Source organism: Aquarana catesbeiana, linkage group LG11 (assembly GCF_042186555.1).
Source record: "Aquarana catesbeiana isolate 2022-GZ linkage group LG11, ASM4218655v1, whole genome shotgun sequence".
Taxonomy (NCBI): domain Eukaryota; kingdom Metazoa; phylum Chordata; class Amphibia; order Anura; family Ranidae; genus Aquarana; species Aquarana catesbeiana.
This window is the reverse complement of record NC_133334.1, coordinates 88,935,216-88,954,691: the sequence shown is the minus strand read 5'-3', so window position 1 is coordinate 88,954,691 and position 19,476 is coordinate 88,935,216. Positions and strand designations below refer to the sequence as shown.

At 42.4% G+C, this 19,476-nt stretch overlaps 1 protein-coding gene across 2 annotated transcripts in view; it reads right to left on the bottom strand.

Moving 5' to 3' along the window:
• Positions 1-19,476, bottom strand: part of ANO9 (anoctamin 9) — a 161,616-nt gene that overhangs the window by 17,808 nt on the left and 124,332 nt on the right. For both annotated transcript variants that reach the window (XM_073604711.1, XM_073604713.1), the window contains exons 16-22: positions 14,682-14,739; positions 14,509-14,606; positions 10,113-10,267; positions 9,874-10,026; positions 8,116-8,260; positions 5,346-5,453; positions 4,864-4,960 (exon numbers count right to left, since the gene is read on the bottom strand). In XM_073604711.1, coding sequence (XP_073460812.1) covers positions 4,864-4,960; positions 5,346-5,453; positions 8,116-8,260; positions 9,874-10,026; positions 10,113-10,267; positions 14,509-14,606; positions 14,682-14,739 — 814 coding nt within the window. The remainder of the gene's footprint in view (positions 1-4,863; positions 4,961-5,345; positions 5,454-8,115; positions 8,261-9,873; positions 10,027-10,112; positions 10,268-14,508; positions 14,607-14,681; positions 14,740-19,476) is intronic.

Genomic DNA, 19,476 nt, shown 5'->3' with positions numbered 1-19,476 from the left:
TTTCGTCCGTGCGCCATTCCGGCTGCTAGGTCAGTGAGAGAGGCCTATCCGGGTGGGCAAGATCTGGTGACTGAAGGTGCGTTTGTCTTCAGGATCTCAAATTCCTCAGTGATCTGCATAAGGTATCTGAACCCTTCTGGAACTCCTCTTCTACCTCTTTACTGCTACTTCTTTAAAAGTTTTGCAATAAAGCATTGGAAACTGAACTAAGTGACTGGTGCATACATTGATGGGCGTAAGGCCTAATACAGACTCTAAGTCCCGTATATGGTGGAAATACAGGTAAGGGGGTGAAATAATTGCCACGCAAATAACGATTGATAAATTTTTGTGGGTACCTTCATCCTTCAATCATTTTTAAATTAGAGGGAAATGGAAGGGGAGGAAGAAAAATAATAAGGACTACTCCAATCAAGTCCTACCTCACCATCCAAAAACTCATTGGACTATTCCGGTACCTCATACAGACATATGATTATGGGTAAAAATTAAATTTATTCAAAAAACATCAATTTTAAAAAACATCTATATGAACACAATATAGACATCACACATAACTGTTATAATACAAAAATTGCAGTGACATTTAAAAGTGCCCACAAATGTTGTTTTGCTCATTCACCGGAAGTCCCTCTTGCCTTATCTCTACTATGTGAGAATAATAGGCGGTCTAATTAATGCCAAGAAAAAATTCTTTAACAAAATGACTGGTTCTGTTTTTGTAACTTTACATATTAATTTGTGTTATTATTATAACATTACAAGATTGTTTAAGCTGATTGTTTTATAAGCCATTGATGCATGCATCCGGATTGGTCGATCGGATGCAATGCACAGATCTTCTGTAGGTATTACATTGTACTTTTGACTTTAACAATGGAATGTGCTCACCACCAGTGCGCTGCGTGAGGCGTTAATTCTCCCCTAGTGGCGGGCATGTGGCTTTCCAGGCAGAGGAGGGGCCCCTCCCTCGGATCAGGCCTCCTTTCCTCCGCCTCCCTCAGCGGTGTAATCCACCGCCCCTATAATGGGCTAGGCACATGCGCGGTAAAGTTTCCGTGCTTGCGCACTAGGTGAAAGCCTGACCCGGAGACGATGACGCGGACGTTTTGGCGCCGCACATCTTCCGGGTTGAGGGGCATATAAGGCCGCCGTCATGGCAGCCTTGTATACACGGCAGACACCCGGCAGGCTACTGATAGATGGATGGACCATAAGTAAGTAACATATGAACCTTTGCTACGTTTGTTTTTCTCTCCTCTTCCTGCTTCTTATCAGCTAACAAATGTCATTTGCTTTAAAGAGAATGACAGCATTCCTTTCCTTTTTTCTTTGTGACAATATCAGTGATATTTATAGTATCTACCTGTTAGCTTTCTGTTTTCAAAAGCTGCAATGCTTCATTCTGAAATAATTGTCAAATTATACAGTCCCCAAGTATTATAAATCCTGCCCAGGGTGACAGCTATAGAGCCCTCATTGATATCAAAGCAATGGTGGGTGTTTTTTTTCCAATTATTCACCAATATTTGATTAGATGCACTACAGGTGGAGGGCTGCTCGTTCCAATTACCCCCCCCCTTCCTCCCTTTTTCAGCTGTTGTTCTGATCATTTTTCGTTTTTTCTTTTTTCCCCCTACTCTGTCTTTTTTTCTTCCCCTTTTCACCTCTTTCTTGCCTCTATTTTTCTCCCTTCCTCCCCTTTTTTCCTTTTACCTTTCCTTTCCTTCCTCCCTGCCCCCCTCCCCCCTTCTTTTTTCTCCCCTCTTCTTTCCCTCTTTTTTTTCCCCTCTTTCCTCCCCCTTGCCTCTGTGTACCTCCTCTCTTCCCCTTTTTTCCCCCTCCTCCCCTCCTCCCCCCCCCCCCCTCCTTCCCCTTATTTTCCCCTTCCCCCTGGTCCCCCCCCTATTCTTTTCTTCCCCTCCTCCCCTTTTTCCTCCCTCCCCCTCCCCCCCCCCCCCTTCCTCTTTCCCTCCCTTCTTCTCCTTCATTCTTTTCCCTCTCCTTCTCCCCCTGGTTACTTCATTCTATTCTTTACTTCGCCCGGACACTTATTCATAATTGATTATATTTTATTTCTTTATCTGATATGCTCTTCATTCTTTTTATATATCAGTGTACTCTGCCCTAAAAAAACCCCCGTGCTCGCCCCCGGGGGAACGCCCACATTTGGGCATCTCACAGTGCCGTCTAAGCCCGGTTTGGGCAGTGGTTGGTGAGTTTATATAATTGTGTATCTGAAATCAATTACCACTCCAATGTTACGTTACTGTCAATGTAGTCATTGTTATTCACTGTATGTGCAATTGTAGTTATTTGATTCTTAGAGAACTCACTTGGACACCTCCTGAAGAAGCGGTCAATCTGCAAAACTGTTGAGGTCACGTTTTCAAGTACTCTAAACTACAGTCTTCAACTACATTTGTGGGCACTTTTAAATGTCACTGCAATTTTTGTATTATAACAGTTATGTGTGATGTCTATATTGTGTTCATATAGATGTTTTTTAAAATTGATGTTTTTTGAATAAATTTTATTTTTACCCATAATCATATGTCTGTATGAGGTACCGGAATAGTCCAATGAGTTTTTGGATGGTGAGGTAGGACTTGATTGGAGTAGTCCTTACTATTTTTCTTCCTCCCCTTCCATTTCCCTCTAATTTAAAAACAGGTAAGGGGGTGACGGCAAAGACCCAAATTAAATCAGCCGCCCCTTCAGGGGTAAGCGCTACATATACATTCACAGAAATTGAAGCAGCACATTCAAATGGAATGATAGACAACTTTAAGAATGGTACGACACGACATTCACACCCAAGGTAATAATTTTATACCCATTATGTTTGCACATATCTCATCACCTCTCTTTTTCACTGGCTGTTTGTTTTTCCCTTGGGTATCTGCATGAGGTCTTCATGCAACACTTTGCACACCAGGTCTGTGTTTGGCCCTACACAGAGTTCTGATCATATTTTTACATTTCACTTTCTTCTCACTGTACACTGTCACTTTTCTTGTAATCGTTCTATATTCTTCATGGTACAATGATCTATACTTATCTACATCAGTAAATACTATATGAGAGTTTTTATAACTCATTAATTTTACAGATACATTTGACGATATGTCACCATTTAGTACTCATGGAGATTTCTTCACCCTTTGGGGACACTTAGTGTGCGTCCGCCTCGTATGCCGATCAGACCACCTCAGCTCCCGGGACAGATTATTTCAGCGTTTCAGCGGCCCCTGCTCTATAGTACCGCATGGTATTTTTTTTTTCCAACCCTATGTAAGCAATTAGGATTAGATTTTCCTTTCCTATCTTTTTTCTCCCCTTGACATTTTTTACTGGTATTGATGTCTTTTTTTTCCAGACATTTTGAGGCATCTTCTTCTGAAGAAGTGGTCGTAACCATGAAACGCGTAGAGCATTATGTGATGCAGTCATGTTTTATTACATCATTATTATTTGGGTTTTTCATGTCATACCATTTTTGATGCAGTCCATCGTTCCATGGGGCAATCCAAATGTGCTGCTTCAATTTCTGTGAATGTATACATGTGCAGTGTATCCTTATATATATATATATATATATACCCTGTTTCCCTGAAATAAGACCTAGCATGATTGTCAGTGATGGCTGCAATATAAGCCCTACCCTGTTTCCCCCAAAATAAGCCCTGAAAATAAGACCTACAAGGACTTTAACTAGGGCTTATTTGGGGGGTAGGACCTATATTGCAGCCATCACCGACAATCATGCTAGGTCTTATTTTCGGGGAAACAGGGTATATATACATACATACACACACACACACACACACACGGATACACTGCACATATTATATTATAATTTAAATAAATATATATATATATATATATATATATATATATATATATATAAAATGTTTTTTACATTATTTATTGCAATGTAAGCGAACCGCTCCAGTGCGAAAGCACTCAGGCTTATACACTGGAGTGACAGGAGAGGCGCTTTACAGGTGCTATTTTTAGCGATAAAACATCTGTAAAGCACCTCAGTGTGAAAGTAGCCTAGAGTGCCTATAACACTCTATGATTTTCTCCCAGGGTGTGTGTGGGGGCATATACATCCCTACAAGCCTTCTTAACGTGGCCTCTCTTCCTCTGACTTTCTGCCTAAGCTCTACCAATCGTTACTCCAGTGTCCAATGAGACTGCTTCAGTGACCAGTGATGGAACTCCTACTGGGCAAGTGGAAGGCAGTTGGTTGAGCTCAGCCATAAAGTCAGAAAAAGTCAGGCCCCAGTAAGAAAGAAAAAACTAAATTAGAGAAGGGCATACAAAAGGCTTTTGTAACACAATATTAAAATTGAGTAAAGTTTACATTGAATTCCTTAAAACATAATTTTGATACATTGTTGGTACACGAAGTCCCCGAGTTACGAACACAATAGGGACTGTAGGTTTGTTCGTAACACTGCATTTGTAAGTGTAAGTGTAACTTCCGGTTGGAACACTGCATTCGTAAGTGTATTGTCCGCCTGTGCATGGATGTGGGATGTTCCGGGAGCTTATTATGTTATCTGGGGCTCTTCTGGCCATGCAGTACTGCAGTATGGGATGTATCCGGAGGTATCCAGGACCAGCGTGGAGCACAAGTGGCCGGCATTTGAGGCCGTTCGTAAGTAGGAGTCGTTCGTAACTCGGGTGTTCGTAACTCGGGGACTGCCTGTATTTGTCAGCTTACATTTTGGTGTTTCTGGTTCAAAAATGAGTTTACTTCACAGTATAAAACACATATAATGCATGTAAAATTACTCACTTCTTGGATTATCCGCAATAAACTCAGTTTTAAAAAAATTAAAAGTTACTCACTTCAAATACAATGACAAACACAAGTCTAGCAGCAAAGATATGATAGAACTGTACAGAGTAACTGTATTCTTCATCGGCTGTACGATAATCACGGTACCTGCACAGAGAGCAGCACAGGAGTTTGTATCAGCAGATATATATATGCAAGTCAGCAGAGAGCAAATTGACATAAAAGGGGTTAATTTACTAAAGGCAAATAGACTGTGCACTTGCAAAGTGCAGCTGCACTCGACAAGAGCAGTTCTCCAGAGCAGAAACTCTGACTTCCATCATCCAATCATGTGCAAGCAAAAATGCTGTTTTTTTTAATTTTCCTTGCATGTGATTGGGTATTTGCAAAGTGAAGCTTTACCTCATTTGCTAAGCTCTGGAGAAACTGCACTTTGCAAAGTGCACAGTCTATTTGCCTTTAGTAAATCAACCCCATAGTGACTTTTTTTCTTAATAATGACACTGGATAATGCGTTCACTAGCATAGGTACCTGCACACAGTGGTATTTGGGTAAACCATTGATGAGACTTGGGTCAGCTTCTCAAAGTCATTCGTATGAAAGATCGACAGACTCTGATTAATGTATCCTGTGAGACAACTAAGAGAAAGAAACAGTTTAGAGGTCAGACACTAATCTTTTCTTTATCTAGAAATGGCCATACATAGGACTCTGTACCATAAAGTGTATCCAAGCCCACAAACAAATGTAATATAAGCAGCTTAGATGTAGTTCATGCATAATTTCTCTTTTGTTTTTATAACTTTTATCTGTTGATCCTGCCAGTAACACACTTGTTCTAGGGCAGTGGTAGTCTACTATAAGGGCAGCGCCTAGCATCACCAACACCCATAATATTCAGTAAATGTATTGCTACAGAAAGCTGACTGACTGCAGCCATGCTACAAGGGATGGTCAGAGACTGCAGCCATGCTACAAGGGGTGGTCAGAGACTGCAGCCATGCTACAAGGGGTGGTCAGAGACTGCAGCCATGCTACAAGGGGTGGTCAGAGACTGCAGCCATGCTACAAGGGGTGGTCAGAGACTGCAGCCATGCTACAAGGGGTGGTCAGAGACTGCAGCCATGCTACAGGGGGTGGTCAGAGACTGCAGCCATGCTACAGGGGGTGGTCGCAGACTGCAGCCATGCTACAGGGGGTGGTCAGAGACTGCAGCCATGCTACAATGGATGGTCAGACTGCAGCCATGCTACAATGGATGGTCAGAGACTGCAGCCATGCTACAATGGATGGTCAGAGACTGCAGCCATGCTACAATGGATGGTCAGAGACTGCAGCCATGCTACAATGGATGGTCAGAGACTGCAGCCATGCTACAATGGATGGTCAGAGACTGCAGCCATGCTACAACGGATGGTCAGAGACTGCAGCCATGCTACAACGGATGGTCAGAGACTGCAGCCATGCTACAACGGATGGTCAGAGACTGCAGCCATGCTACAATGGATGGTCAGAGACTGCAGCCATGCTACAATGGATGGTCAGAGACTGCAGCCATGCTACAAGGGATGGTCAGAGACTGCAGCCATACTACAAGAGATGGTCAGAGACTGCAAAAAATGTTAATTGTTTGAGTTTGGGCACATGCTTCAGGAGACAGTTATTACAGCTCCTTTATAAATCAATGCCTTTGCTCCCTACAGCCCCCTTAAAATTAGTTTTAACATTTCTCTTAGCATGGTGTAAAGGAAATACACCAAACCATTTACCAAATAGCAGCCTGTCTAAATAATATTTATTTCCCTGGCCTAAGTAAGCATCAAAACACTGAGTATCATCTACAGAGGCCCGGAGGACTGCACACAAATTCCCAAAGTGCAGCAGGTGGCCCCTGGATGGTGGGTTGGGCATTATGGTACTGGAGTGACAGTGCTCACTCACTGTACTGTATCTATGGAGAAGCAGTGTTGTCACCTTAGGTCAAGAAGAGCGTTAGGACTACAGACGATCTCCTCCTCTTCATAATATAGAGAGCCGGTGTTCTACAATGTATAGTTCACAAAGCTAAACTGGGAGGGCTAATAGCAATGCTTGAGATAACATTACAGAATACACAGGTACAGAACAGTATTGGATTTCTGGCAGGATCAAAAGGGGATTTATTTGCACTTCTCAAACAAATAGCAAAATATTTTAATAGTACATTTAAATCTGAACTCCAGGAATGATACTTTTGCATACTTACATTGGGCCAGCTTGGCTCGATGCAAGTATGCATATCTGATATCCAGAGGGGTGCTGGAGATGCTGTAAATTACTGTAATAGTTAGCTCTACATAGAGTGACAACAGTGATCTCCTGGATTCTGTGTGAGAGGCTTCCCCCTACAAACTAACCACAGGGAGTCACTCACTCAGCACCACCACCATTCATAGAAGGTCTTGTATTTTTCTCAATGAGTACAAGACTTTCTCTGATCAGATGAGGTAGAGAAGAGGAGTGTTGATGTCAATCTCCAACTTCACATGTGATTTGCTCCCCTGTGCTCTGCATGAGCAAAATGAAAATGTCTAAGGTTTAACTTGAAGTAGGAAATTGGTATGGGTTTGCATCTAGAGTAGGTATCTTGCCAATCAAGGGGCCTAAAAGTCCACAGAAAAGCCACACCATTACACTGATACAAGTATCATCTAAAACATTAAAAACGTCAGTATGTCATTTTTTCTTTAAGGGCCATCAAAGCACATCACTGACCTCTGTCTCCTATTTTTCTTGGAAACCAGTTGTATGCAACCATTTGTTGGAGAAAATGAGCCAGATGATGAAAACCAGTGGGGCAGCATTGCATGTTACTAATATCCTCACTAATATTTTAGATATGGAATGCATTTTAAATAGATGAACTCACTGAGTTTCCAAAAGGCTTTATGACAGCTAAGTGGTTGGATTTTTGATTCTTGACCTGTAGATGTGGGGTCCTGGGTGGAATTCCCACCAGGGATGCCATCTATGCAGACTTGGCATGCTCTCCTCATAGTTGGGAGTTCCTACAGGTGTTTTAGTTTATTGCCACAATCCAAATCTATAAAGCCATTAATTGGCTTTTTATTGAATTAGCCAGGTTAGAGTGTGCTGTAAGTGTAAGGAAATATTTTAAGCTTCTCTAAAAACACGAATCGCTGTGAACAGATCAGTGTTCTTTGAAGAGCACAATTGTATCGTATTACAAATAGAACAAAAGATAACCTTATATTCAATCCCTTTTATCTATATCCATTTTTTTTCAAATGGTACATCTTACTCAATTTCTGTGTCGTTGTTTGCACAGGGTCCATATTTGTATTTGTATACAAGCCGAGGAATGAAGTCAGAGGTGATGGCAATAATTAGACCATTAGTAATAACAGCCAGAACTCCAATTCCTTCAAGGACCTGCAGCCAGATACCTAAGAAAAAAAAAAATATTTACCAGACCATTTACCAGAAACATTTTACAGTATACAGGATTAAAATGCAAAGTACCACACATATGGTGCTTTCACATGATAAGAAACCTTTCTAGAGGTTTGATATTTATCTGAAGGACAGACATAATTGCTCATTGTTCTTGGTGAGATGCTTGTTAGTCTATGTCCACCTCAATGGCTACCAGTTTTGTAGATTCATCAAATGAGTCCGCAAATGCTTTACTGGCCATTCAAAGATATAGGCTGGTATGACAGACCCAACCAGGACAGGGGCTTTTGGAAGGGACTGCAGGGCAATAGCTTCTTGTCTACTGACTATAGGCCCTGGCATTTGAGGGAGCTACAAGCACTCAGAAAGAGGTCCTGTGATATAATTTAAGATAACATTACCACATTTACCAGTCAAGGAAGCCATGAAGGTCTCTGCCATCTTGAAACTCAGTGAGAAGATGGATGTGAAAAGAAAGCTGGTCAAAGCAGAGTTCCACCCAAAAATGGAACTTCCACGTGACCCCCTGACATGCCACATTTGGCATGTAATTTGCTTGGGGGGGGGGGGGGGGGAGCGAAAACCCTCTAAAAAGAGGGTTCCAGCTCCCACTTCCTCCCGGGGCTCTGCAGAGCCAGAAGTCAGTTCACCTGTCCCGCCTCCCTCTAGGCAATCATCTGGGACATGTCACAGGTCCCAGATGATTGCCTGGCCAGTCACAGCGTGGCTCACACATGCGCAGTGCGTTCCCGGCTGTGAAGCCACAGCCGGGCGTCCACAGTGACAATGCCGGCACCGCAGAAAGGAGGGGGGAGACAAGCAAGGCTTCGTTCTCCCACATCGCTGGACCCTGGGACAGGTAAGTGTCTAATTATTAAAAGTCAGCAGCTGCAGTATTTCTAGCTGATGTCTTTTTTTTTTTTTAAGCGGAACTCCGCTTTAATGAGATTTGGACAGCCCTGGGTCTTCTTGAATACTGGTGCCAGACTGTCTGGGGGGTGGACTCTGACTCCCCAAGGCTTGTTCAGGTGCCTAGCTGTTGATTAGATTACTGTTAATCAGATCACTGTTAGTTGCTAGCTTTTGATTAGCTTACTGTCTATTAGATGTACTGTAAGGCCGATCATACAAGGAGCAAATTTCTTTCCTGCAACCACGGGTTGCAGGAAAGAAATTGGCTCGATTCCCCCATCAACACAGACAAAACTGACAGTGTTGATGCGGGAATCCCTCCTACTGGACCATTGTCTTCTCCCGATGGGGGATAGGGGGAAGACAGTGATAAATCGCAAGAGAAGCCAGGCAGGCTGCTTGTACCCAAGTTGTACATATACTGTATATAGCAGGTTGAAGTGCAGCTGTTATAGCACACCACAATGCACACCTGTGAGTGCATTGTGGTGCACTGCATTGTCAAAAATAGTGCAGGTCAGTTGTTTATCTATTAAAGTGCATTAACAGCCCATTCAAAATGATTGTGCTGCCTTAGTGCAACACGCCATGACGCACATAAACATTTGTCACACACAGAAGTATGAATGGCCACAAATCATAGCATTAAATCATAAACAACAATGAACAATTAATACAAAAAAATTCTTACCAATATCATTTGCTTTCCTTGGTACCAGTCTACGCTGTAAACGGGTCATTTTGATGGCGTCTAAGCGAATCTCCAACATATTGTTGATGAAGGCAAGGAGGGGAGCAAGAGGGAATGCAGCCACAAAGATTGTTGTGAAACTATACTGAATGACTTAAAAAAAAAAAAAAAAAAAAGTGAAAGAATGAAGGCAGAGCTGCAACACAAGAAATCGATTACATGCCATGGCTGAGACATACCCATTTCTAGAAATTCGTCAAAGAGACTGAAGATGTGAACTTTGCCCAATCTGTAATTGTCTTTCCAGGATTCCATTGTACGGTCCTCGGCACCCTGTTCACTATGCACCCTGCTTCTTCGATCCTTCATCTTACGCAGCTTGTAACTAATGAATCTGCATTAAAAAAAAAAAAAAGTATTAAAGATAATTTGTTAAATTTTTTTAACACGGATCAAGGTTGTGTATAAACCCATCTCAACTAATTGCACATTTGCTTTCAGCAGATGATTGTAGTCAGGTAATTTAATAGAACATCTAAAAGAACTCTTTAGTTTGTTTGTGCTCTTCAAGTGCTTACATCAGAGTTTCTAATGGAACAGTAGGGTTCCTCCAGAGGTTGCTAGGGGTTACTCAGGCAATAAACAATTTCTGCCAATCAGACAGTGGGCGGCCGGTGTTTTTTTTTGGGGGGGGGGGGGGGGGGGTCGGCATACAACCCCCCCCGGTGTTGGTCGGTCATCCAGCCCCACATTTACCCCATCTAGGCTGCGGGCAGGCAGCACTCCTATGGGTGACGACTTCTATCGCATCTCCTCCTCCTCTGCATCACGCCAGCTTCCGCCCTGTGTCACCTCCCTCCTCCTCCTAGGCATCCAATAGGATCGCCTGTCCTTTTAGCCAGTCGGGTGCCCCAGCAAAGTCAGTGAGACACGGAAGGGAGGGGAGAGAAGAGCTGCAGCATTTCGAGGGACTTTCCTCAGCTCACTCTAGGTGGACATTACCATTCAGTGGCCATTGACACCGGGAACGATGAAGCCATGGCATTACACATGTTTACTGAGCTGTTAGAGCCATTTCCCCATTAACAGCCAGTGGCACAGAGATCTAGACTTTGTGCCTGTAGCAGCTCATATATATTTTTATATATATATATATATATATATATATATATATATATATATATATATATATATATATATATATATATATATATATATATATATATATATATATATATGTATATGTATATACGCGATCCCGAGTCTGGCTCGGGGATACCACTTTTGGTATTGAAAATCCACCCCGAGCCAGACTCAGGAATACCACCAGGGGGGTTAAGGGAATCCTTTGGGCACCCCCAGGTCACCAGAACTACTGTCCCCATTGGAAGATTTCCCCTCTATTACTTTTATGGGGACAACCCAAAATGTGCGATTTTCTTTTACTTTCATTTTTGATGATAATGGTAAACAGGACAAAGAGAGGGTGAATCTCCTTAACACACAGGCAGCAATAAAAACTGACAAGTGTTCTGTTTTCTCCCATTTTATCCAAAACTAAAAAAAGAAAGTGTTGCCTTTAGTTATACTTTATCCGTATATGCTGTGATATGTAACATGTGTAGCACAGTCTACATTTTTGGTGAAAATGATCCACCCACCTGACAGTTGGCTTATCAGATTTCCACATTCAGTATCTCACAAAAGTGAGCACACCCCTCACATTTTTGTAAATATATTATATATTTTCATGTGACAACACAGAAGAAATGATACTTTACTATAATGTAAAAGTAGTGAGTGTACAGCTTGTATAACAGTGTAAATTTGCTGTCCCCTCAAAATAACTCAAAACACAGCCATTAATGTCTAAACCGTTGACAACAAAAGTGAGTACACCCCTAAGTGAAAATGTCCAAATTGGGACCAACTAGCCATTTTCCCTCCCCAGTGTCATGTGATGTGACTCGTTAGTGTTACAAGGTCTTAGGTGTGAATGGGGAGCAGATGTGTTAAATTTGGTGTTATTTGGTGTAAGAATTGTTGCTCTACATAAAGATGGCCTAGGCTAAAAGATTGCCGAGACCCTGAAACTGAGCTGCAGCATGGTGGCAAAGACCATACAGTGGTTTAACAGGACAGGTTCCACTCAGAACAGGCCTTGCCATGGTCAACCAATGAAGTTGAGTGCACGTGCTCAGCGTCATATCCAGAGGTTGTCTTTGGGAAATAGATGTATGAGTACTGCCAGCATTGCTGCAGAGGTTTAAGGGGTGGGGGGGTCAGCCTGTTAGTGCTCAGACCATACGCCACAAACTGCATCAAATTGGTCCGCATGGCTGTCGTATCAGAAGGAAGCCTCTTCTAAAGATGATGCACAAGAAAGCCCACAAACAGTTTGCTAAGGACAAACCGACTAAGGACATGGATTACTAGAACCATGTCCTGTGGTCTGATGAGACCAAGATAAACTTATTTGGTTCAGATGGTGTCAAGCGTGTGTGGCGACAACCAGGTAAGGAGTACAAAGACAAGTGTGTCTTGCCTACAGTCAAGCATGGTGGTGGGAGTGTCATGGTCTGGGGCTGCATGAGTGCTGCCGGCACTGGGGAGCTACAGTTCAGTGAGAGAACCCTGAATGCCAACATGTACTGTGACATACTGAAGCAGAGCATGATCCCCTCCCTTCAGAGACTGGGCCGCAGGGCAGTATTCCAACATGATAATGACCCCAAACACACCTCCAAGACGACCACTACTTTGCTAAAGAAGCTGAGGGTGAAGGTGATGGACTGGCCAAGCATGTCTCCAGACCTAAACCCTATTGAGCATCTGTGGGGCATCCTCAAACGCAATGTGGAGAAGCGCAAGGTCTCTAACATCCACCAGCTCTGTGATGTCATCATGGAGAAGTGGAAGAGGACTCCAGTGGCAACCTGTGAAGCTCTGGTGAACTCTATGCCCAAGAGGGTTAAGGCAGTGCTGGAAAATAATGATGGCCACACAAAATATTGACACTTTGGGCCCAATTTAAACATTTTCACTTAGGGGTGTACTCACTTTTATTGCCAGCGGTTTAGACATTAATGGCTGTGTGTTGAGTTATTTTGAGGGGACAGCAAATTTACACTGTTATACAAGCTGTACACTCACTACTTTACATTGTATCAAAGTGTCATTTCTTCAGTGTTATTATCTTTTCATATGACAAAATATTTACAAAAATGTGAGGGGTATCCTCACGTTTGTGAGATACTGTACATGTGTGTAATACCCCCGCAGCTGCTGACGTATGACATACGTCGGTGGCAGCAAAATTGTTGAAAATTATTATTATTTACTTTTAGCCACATTAAAATACAAAATATTTTGATTTGGGCTCCTTTATATACATGTTTGCAATATCTCCTTTCCTTTCTGGTTATAAAAGTTTACAGAGGGCAGTAGCTCATACTGAAATTTCCACATAATAACTTATTCCCCCTCTCCCTTCCAACACCTCCAACCAAGGTTTTGATACAAAGAGACAGCCTGTCTAAAAGAGATATCTACTGCAGTGTCTGCTCTTTAACACATAGTGGTTTGGGAATCCTTTTCAACAGAGAAGTTCCACCATTCCCTCTCATCTACACTGCTACAACACTGGTTTTAGTTGCACTAACGCTCTTTCTTTTAGAAACTCACACTAATTCCTGTCTCCTTTTAGGTTACTGTAATGTGTCCCCTCCATTCCTTTCTGAGATTGCCAAACACCCTTTTTTTCTAGAAAGCCTTGTGAACTGCTACAAAGATATAACATTGAAATCTGATAACCAGGGAAGAGGAGACTGAGGAAATGCTTTCTCCTGCCTGTAGCAAACTAGTGACAGAGCTCAAGGATTGCTTTTCAATCAAAGAGTTTTATTTTTTAAATTTATACTGTTGCTGAGACATATCAGGAATTTATGCAGAATTTGAGGTCCACATCTGGAGTTGTATAACTTGGACACAGATGAAAAATTTTGATCGATCAGACTTTACTGGTACAGAATGGGAATACTGTATGCTCATATTAAGAAATGAGTTGACTTAAGGGGATCCACCATCACAAGGCCATATGCGAATTTCTCATTATATTTGTTAAAAATTAGGCCTATATTGTGTATGGTAACTGACAGTTTGTTCTGTCAGTTATGATAAGCAGATACTGCAGGGTAGCTTATATACTAATTTTAGGGTCATGTTGATTTATTATGGATTGTAAATGAGCTGGAATAAAATATTATACATTTTAATATGAGCATCTTCTCATTCTGTACCAGTAAAGTCTGAACAAAATTTTCCTTCTGTGTCCGAGTTATTTAGGTTACCTTTAACACGGAATTCCCCTAAAATGGTCAATTCCTAGCTTCTCTCCAATGGAACATGAAGGTTTACACGTCACAACCCGATGGCTATCGTGCACTAGTTGTTTGTAATTGATTTAATGTAAAAGGAAACCTAAAAACAAGTAATGCAGTGTATTTTATCTACAGTGTATGTCACCAATTATGATAATTCAACCTATTAAATAAATGTGTAACCTTGTATGTGGGCATGACAGCGTAAAGGATGCAGAACACACATTAAGAGCACCATACTGTCTACTGTACTTACGGGGACAGAAATTCCACACAGTTACTAAGGGTCTGTTTCAGAACCATGATGATAGACATCTGTATGAACAGGTCAGTGATGCAGCCACTCGGGTGACACTGGAACGAAATGAGAGTCAAGGAACATCCATATATCTCCACCTATATAACCTATATATGAGCCAATTCACTTACTTCTTCCAGTCTCCAGTGTCCTGCAATACGCACATAGTTTCCTGGGTGGCCATTTATTCTGTTTTTCAGGAAGGAAACATGAAATTAGTTCTAATCTCTTCTGGGCCAGGAATAAAAAGACAGCCCTGGATGCAGTCCTTTGTCATGCCCTGGATCATCTCCTGGGCTTGCAGTCCTTCTCTATAAGAACACTCTGTAGCACCTTGCAATCATAGTGCCAGATTTAAAACCCTGTTTCCCACTTGATCTTAGCGCTTTTGCATTGTGGCTACAGAGGAAATACAGTGACATCATCACTGTTGTTATCAGGATTTACTTTAAGTTTTGGCAACCATTTTAAAGCCAGGCAAAACTAATACAGTTCAACCGTGTAACCCTCTCCAGCAACAGATGACTAGTTATCTATTGCTGCTGATATTATCAATACAAGATAAAAAAATAAAAAAATTTAAAAAAAACCCACTCCCAACTGACCCTTACATCATAACAAATGCAACATACACATTAGATAAAATGGGCAAACTGTGTAAAGGTTAGTCCAAACTTACACAATGTTATTCAACAATCCTACCACTGGAAACGTGTATAAAATTGAATGGCTTTACACCTGAAAATTAATATCTGGAGTTGCTTTCATGCAACCCTCTTTACAGTTGTTTAAAGGAAAACTGCCAAACATGGACACTAAACGAAAAGGCTTAAATGGTGTAAAATTATTATTCTGTAGTCTGTCCCCAGAGACCCCATCAGTCCCAAGCATACCTCACAACAGTCCCGGAATGGCCGGGACAGTCCCGCAATTGGCAGCTCTGTCCCGGGCACCTTCATTCCGAGACACAGTATCCTGGAATTGCCTCCTGGCCCTGAGCCAATTGAATGCACCTAAAATAGCCCTTGCATCACTGCTGCCACGCACTGTGGTGGGCCCCTGGCTGGCGGAGACCCCTTTTACTTTATTCTCTGGACCCTGGCTCACTGCCCAAACTGGTTGCTAGCCGCGGCCCGCCTCGCAACCAGTGACGTCACTAGGAGGAGAGAGGCAGAGACCCAGCATTCACAGTGGAGTGCACTTTTGAGCCAGGGCAGAGTCGGGAGGCGGAGCTGGCGGCCCTAGGTACGAAGAGGACTTTCAGCGGCTGCAGAAGGATCGGTTCTCCTATATGCTGCCCCGCCAGTCCTCCTATCCAGCCTGGCACTAGCTGCATCCACAGTGTAGAGTCAAACAGTCATCCATACCTAGGACCGCTAGCTCCACTCCCGACTTGGGGTCTCGCTTGAAGGCTGTTCCTGCCCTAGAAAAGGTGGGAGAAATGCTCTCTGCAGTGCAGTGCATTGAGTACGCTCATGGTCACTCTGCTCCAGTCATGCTGTCCCCCCATACTGCCCTCCACTGTGGCTGCCCCCCTCCCATCATACTGCCCTCCACTACCACCCCTCCCATCATACTGCCCTCCACTACCCCCGTCCCATCATAGCTCATCCCAGAACCCTGTACATAGCTCATCCCAGAACCCCGCACCCTGTACATAGCTCATCCCAGATCCCCGCACCCTGTACATAGCTCATCCCAGATCCCCGCACCCTGTACATAGCTCATCCCAGATCCCCGCACCCTGTACATAGCTCATCCCAGATCCCCGCACCCTGTACATAGCTCATCCCAGATCCCCGCACCCTGTACATAGCTCATCCCAGATCCCCGCACCCTGTACATAATGCACTCCAAATCACTGCATTTTTTATCCTTTTTTTTTTTTTAAATGAATGTGCTGGGGTTTGTATGCATCCTTGAGGCTCTTGCTTGAGGAATAATAAAAGCATATTTTATAGGTACAAGGAAGCCCGAGTTTTGTTTACTGATGCCCCTTAAGCACCTCCCATTGTCAGAAGTTTGACTACGCCCACATTTGCCGTGGCGCAAGGTTACTTTCTTCCTCAAGTGTCCCTCATTCTGAAGTTCAAAAGTTGGGAGGTATGCCCAAGTTCTTCCACCTCACCTCTCGTAAGATAAGATGACAATCACATGCCCTAGACACCTCTGGCACTAACAGGCAGACCTCGGGCAAGCACTAACTTCTGCTTTACGAGGGGCAGTAGACAGTAGTCACCATCCAGAGTAGATTATTAAAGGTGTAGTTGACTTTGACACACAGTAATAATGTGCATATCAATGACAGTGCTGTGTAACTTGCTTAAAGTGACACTAAACAATATCCTCATTTTCAAAAATAATCCATATACATCCATTACTGAATGGTCCTGTAATCTATTTTTCAGGAAATGATTTCTTGCTGTGTTTTTCTGCCTACTTGTGTATAATGAACAAGTGCATGTTAGTCACAGTCTTGTGCGCTGAGCACAGAGAATGAATGTAGCAACCCTATAAACAGGAAGTCAGATCACAGCAGCAAAAAAGTAATCTGCAGATTTGAAATAGAGGGTACCTGTTTGAATTAAGAATATAAACACAATAAGTACAGGTAGTTGTGTTTATTTCTTCTGATTTGTCCCTCTATCTTCTGCATGGGAAATGTGAAAAATATTTTGTATATAGCAACCATTTTGTAATAGAACTGGTCTTTGCATGAGAAACCCCACATCCTTGAGAAAAGAACTTCATACCCAAGGATGAACTGGCAGAACAAGCAGAACATGACAACTCACTGGAGATGACCCTAGGACTAATAGCAGATGCCGGTCATTCTGGTTGGACCAGTTGGTTAATGGGTTCCCATGCCCATTTAGGCTATAAAAACTGCATTAGTGGCCATAGCTATTCTGAGCAAACCTATAGTCTCTACATTATACTGTATTGTATTTGCACGGTGAGGAATTGCATGACAAAAAAACTACCTATTGTTTTTTAAATTTGGTTTCACTGATGAACGTTACTGAAACCCAAAAGGTTTTCCCATCACTTCACATTTAAAATCTACAATATGTAAAATAATAAAAAATGCAGCACTAAATATAATATATGCCAGGATGGCGTGCTCACATCCTATATAAAAATAAATGGTGAATATAACAGATAATATTCGTGAACAAAAATTAAGCAAAAATGATCAAACAATCACAGATAACTAAAAAGTGTCCAAAAAACTCCGTTAATATGTGCAATAAATTCTTCTTGAAGAACACAATATGAGATGTGAGTAGTGATTGCAATTCGGGAAGGAATCCTTATGCATTCGGATCAACATAGAAGTGGTAGAAGTGGGTACTCTTACCAGAGGGGGTGGACACAGGCACCATACGGTGGAGTGTCATGCGAGCTTTAGACCCCTTTCACACTGGGGCGGTTTGCAGGCGTTATTGCGCTAAAAATACCGCCTGCAAACCGCCCCTAAACAGCCTCCGCTGTTTGTTCAGTGTGAAAGCCCGAGGGCTTTCACACTGAAGCGGTGCGCAGGCAGGACGGTGAAAAAAGTCCTGCAAATCGCTTTTTTGGAGCGGTGAAGGAGAGGTGTATTCGGTGTATAATATTGAAATCAATGGGACAGCGCGGCTATACCGCGGCAATACCGCGGCTATAGCCGCGCTGTACGAGGGATTTTAACCCTTTTTCGGCCGCCAGCGGGGGTTAAAACCGCACCGCTAGCGGCCGAATACCGCTGCAAGAACGACGGTACAGCAGCGCTAAAAATAGCGCTGTTGTACCGCCGACGCCCCCACCGCCCCAGTGTGAAAGGGGCCTTAGGGATTAAACAATCCCAGGGATACTATGCTGGAAGACGCTGCTGGAAGGTTCCATCCAGGGCCACTGTGCTTGTAGAATGGTGTATGGATTCGCAGCAGGTGGAGGAATGATTCTTAAAGGAGAACGACTTCTGCTCCATATAGGTTCAATTCATGGCAGGAAAAAAAAAAAAGTCTCCACAAAGGGCATGAATCCGATAAAAAAAGGTTTTATTTTTTAAAAAAATGCCAGAAATTACTTTTTGACAAGCACTGGATAAAACGTGATCACAGGATGAAGATAAAAATCGCGTGGTAACAAGACATCGAAAGCTTCAGCAACCCGACATGTTTCGGACGATGGTCCTTCAACCTTTATGGAGCAGAAGTCGTTCTCCTTTAAGAATCATTCTTCCACCTGCTGCGAATCCATACACCAGTCTACAAGCACAGTGGCCCTGGATGGAACCTTCCAGCAGCATCTTCCAGCATAGTATCCCTGGGATTGTTTAATCCCTAAAGCTTGCATGACACTCCACCATCCAAATTTTGTTCACAAACATTATCTGTTATATTCACCATTTATTTTTATATAGGATGTGAGCACGCCATCCTGGCATATATTATTTTAAGCGCTGCATTTTTTTATTATTACACACTTGTGCACGGTGCACCACACTGTTTGATGCTGACAGCTATCTTTCTCCTTTTTTTGTAATCGCGCAATTATTTATGAGCTTTATTTGTTACAAAACTCCCATCTGTCCATAAAAAAAAAAATATATAAATTATAATATATTCTTTTCTTTGTAATTATATATATATATATATATATATATATATATATATATAAAATTTGGGTGAACGACAAAAAAACGAATCTGGTGAAAAATGTACTCATCTCGACAATAAAAAAGTATGCTCTGGAGTAATAAAGCGTGTCTAAACCCAAAAAACAAGACTATAGTATATTTCCTTTACCAGTTCTAGATGTGGTGTCTGCATTCATTTTCCTTTTTCTTCAGGCTTTTCTCTTACTTTCACCCTGTGATCCTGTAAACAATACACTTCCTGTCCCTGGGTGGCTACATTAATTTCTCTACTGTATCTAGGGATA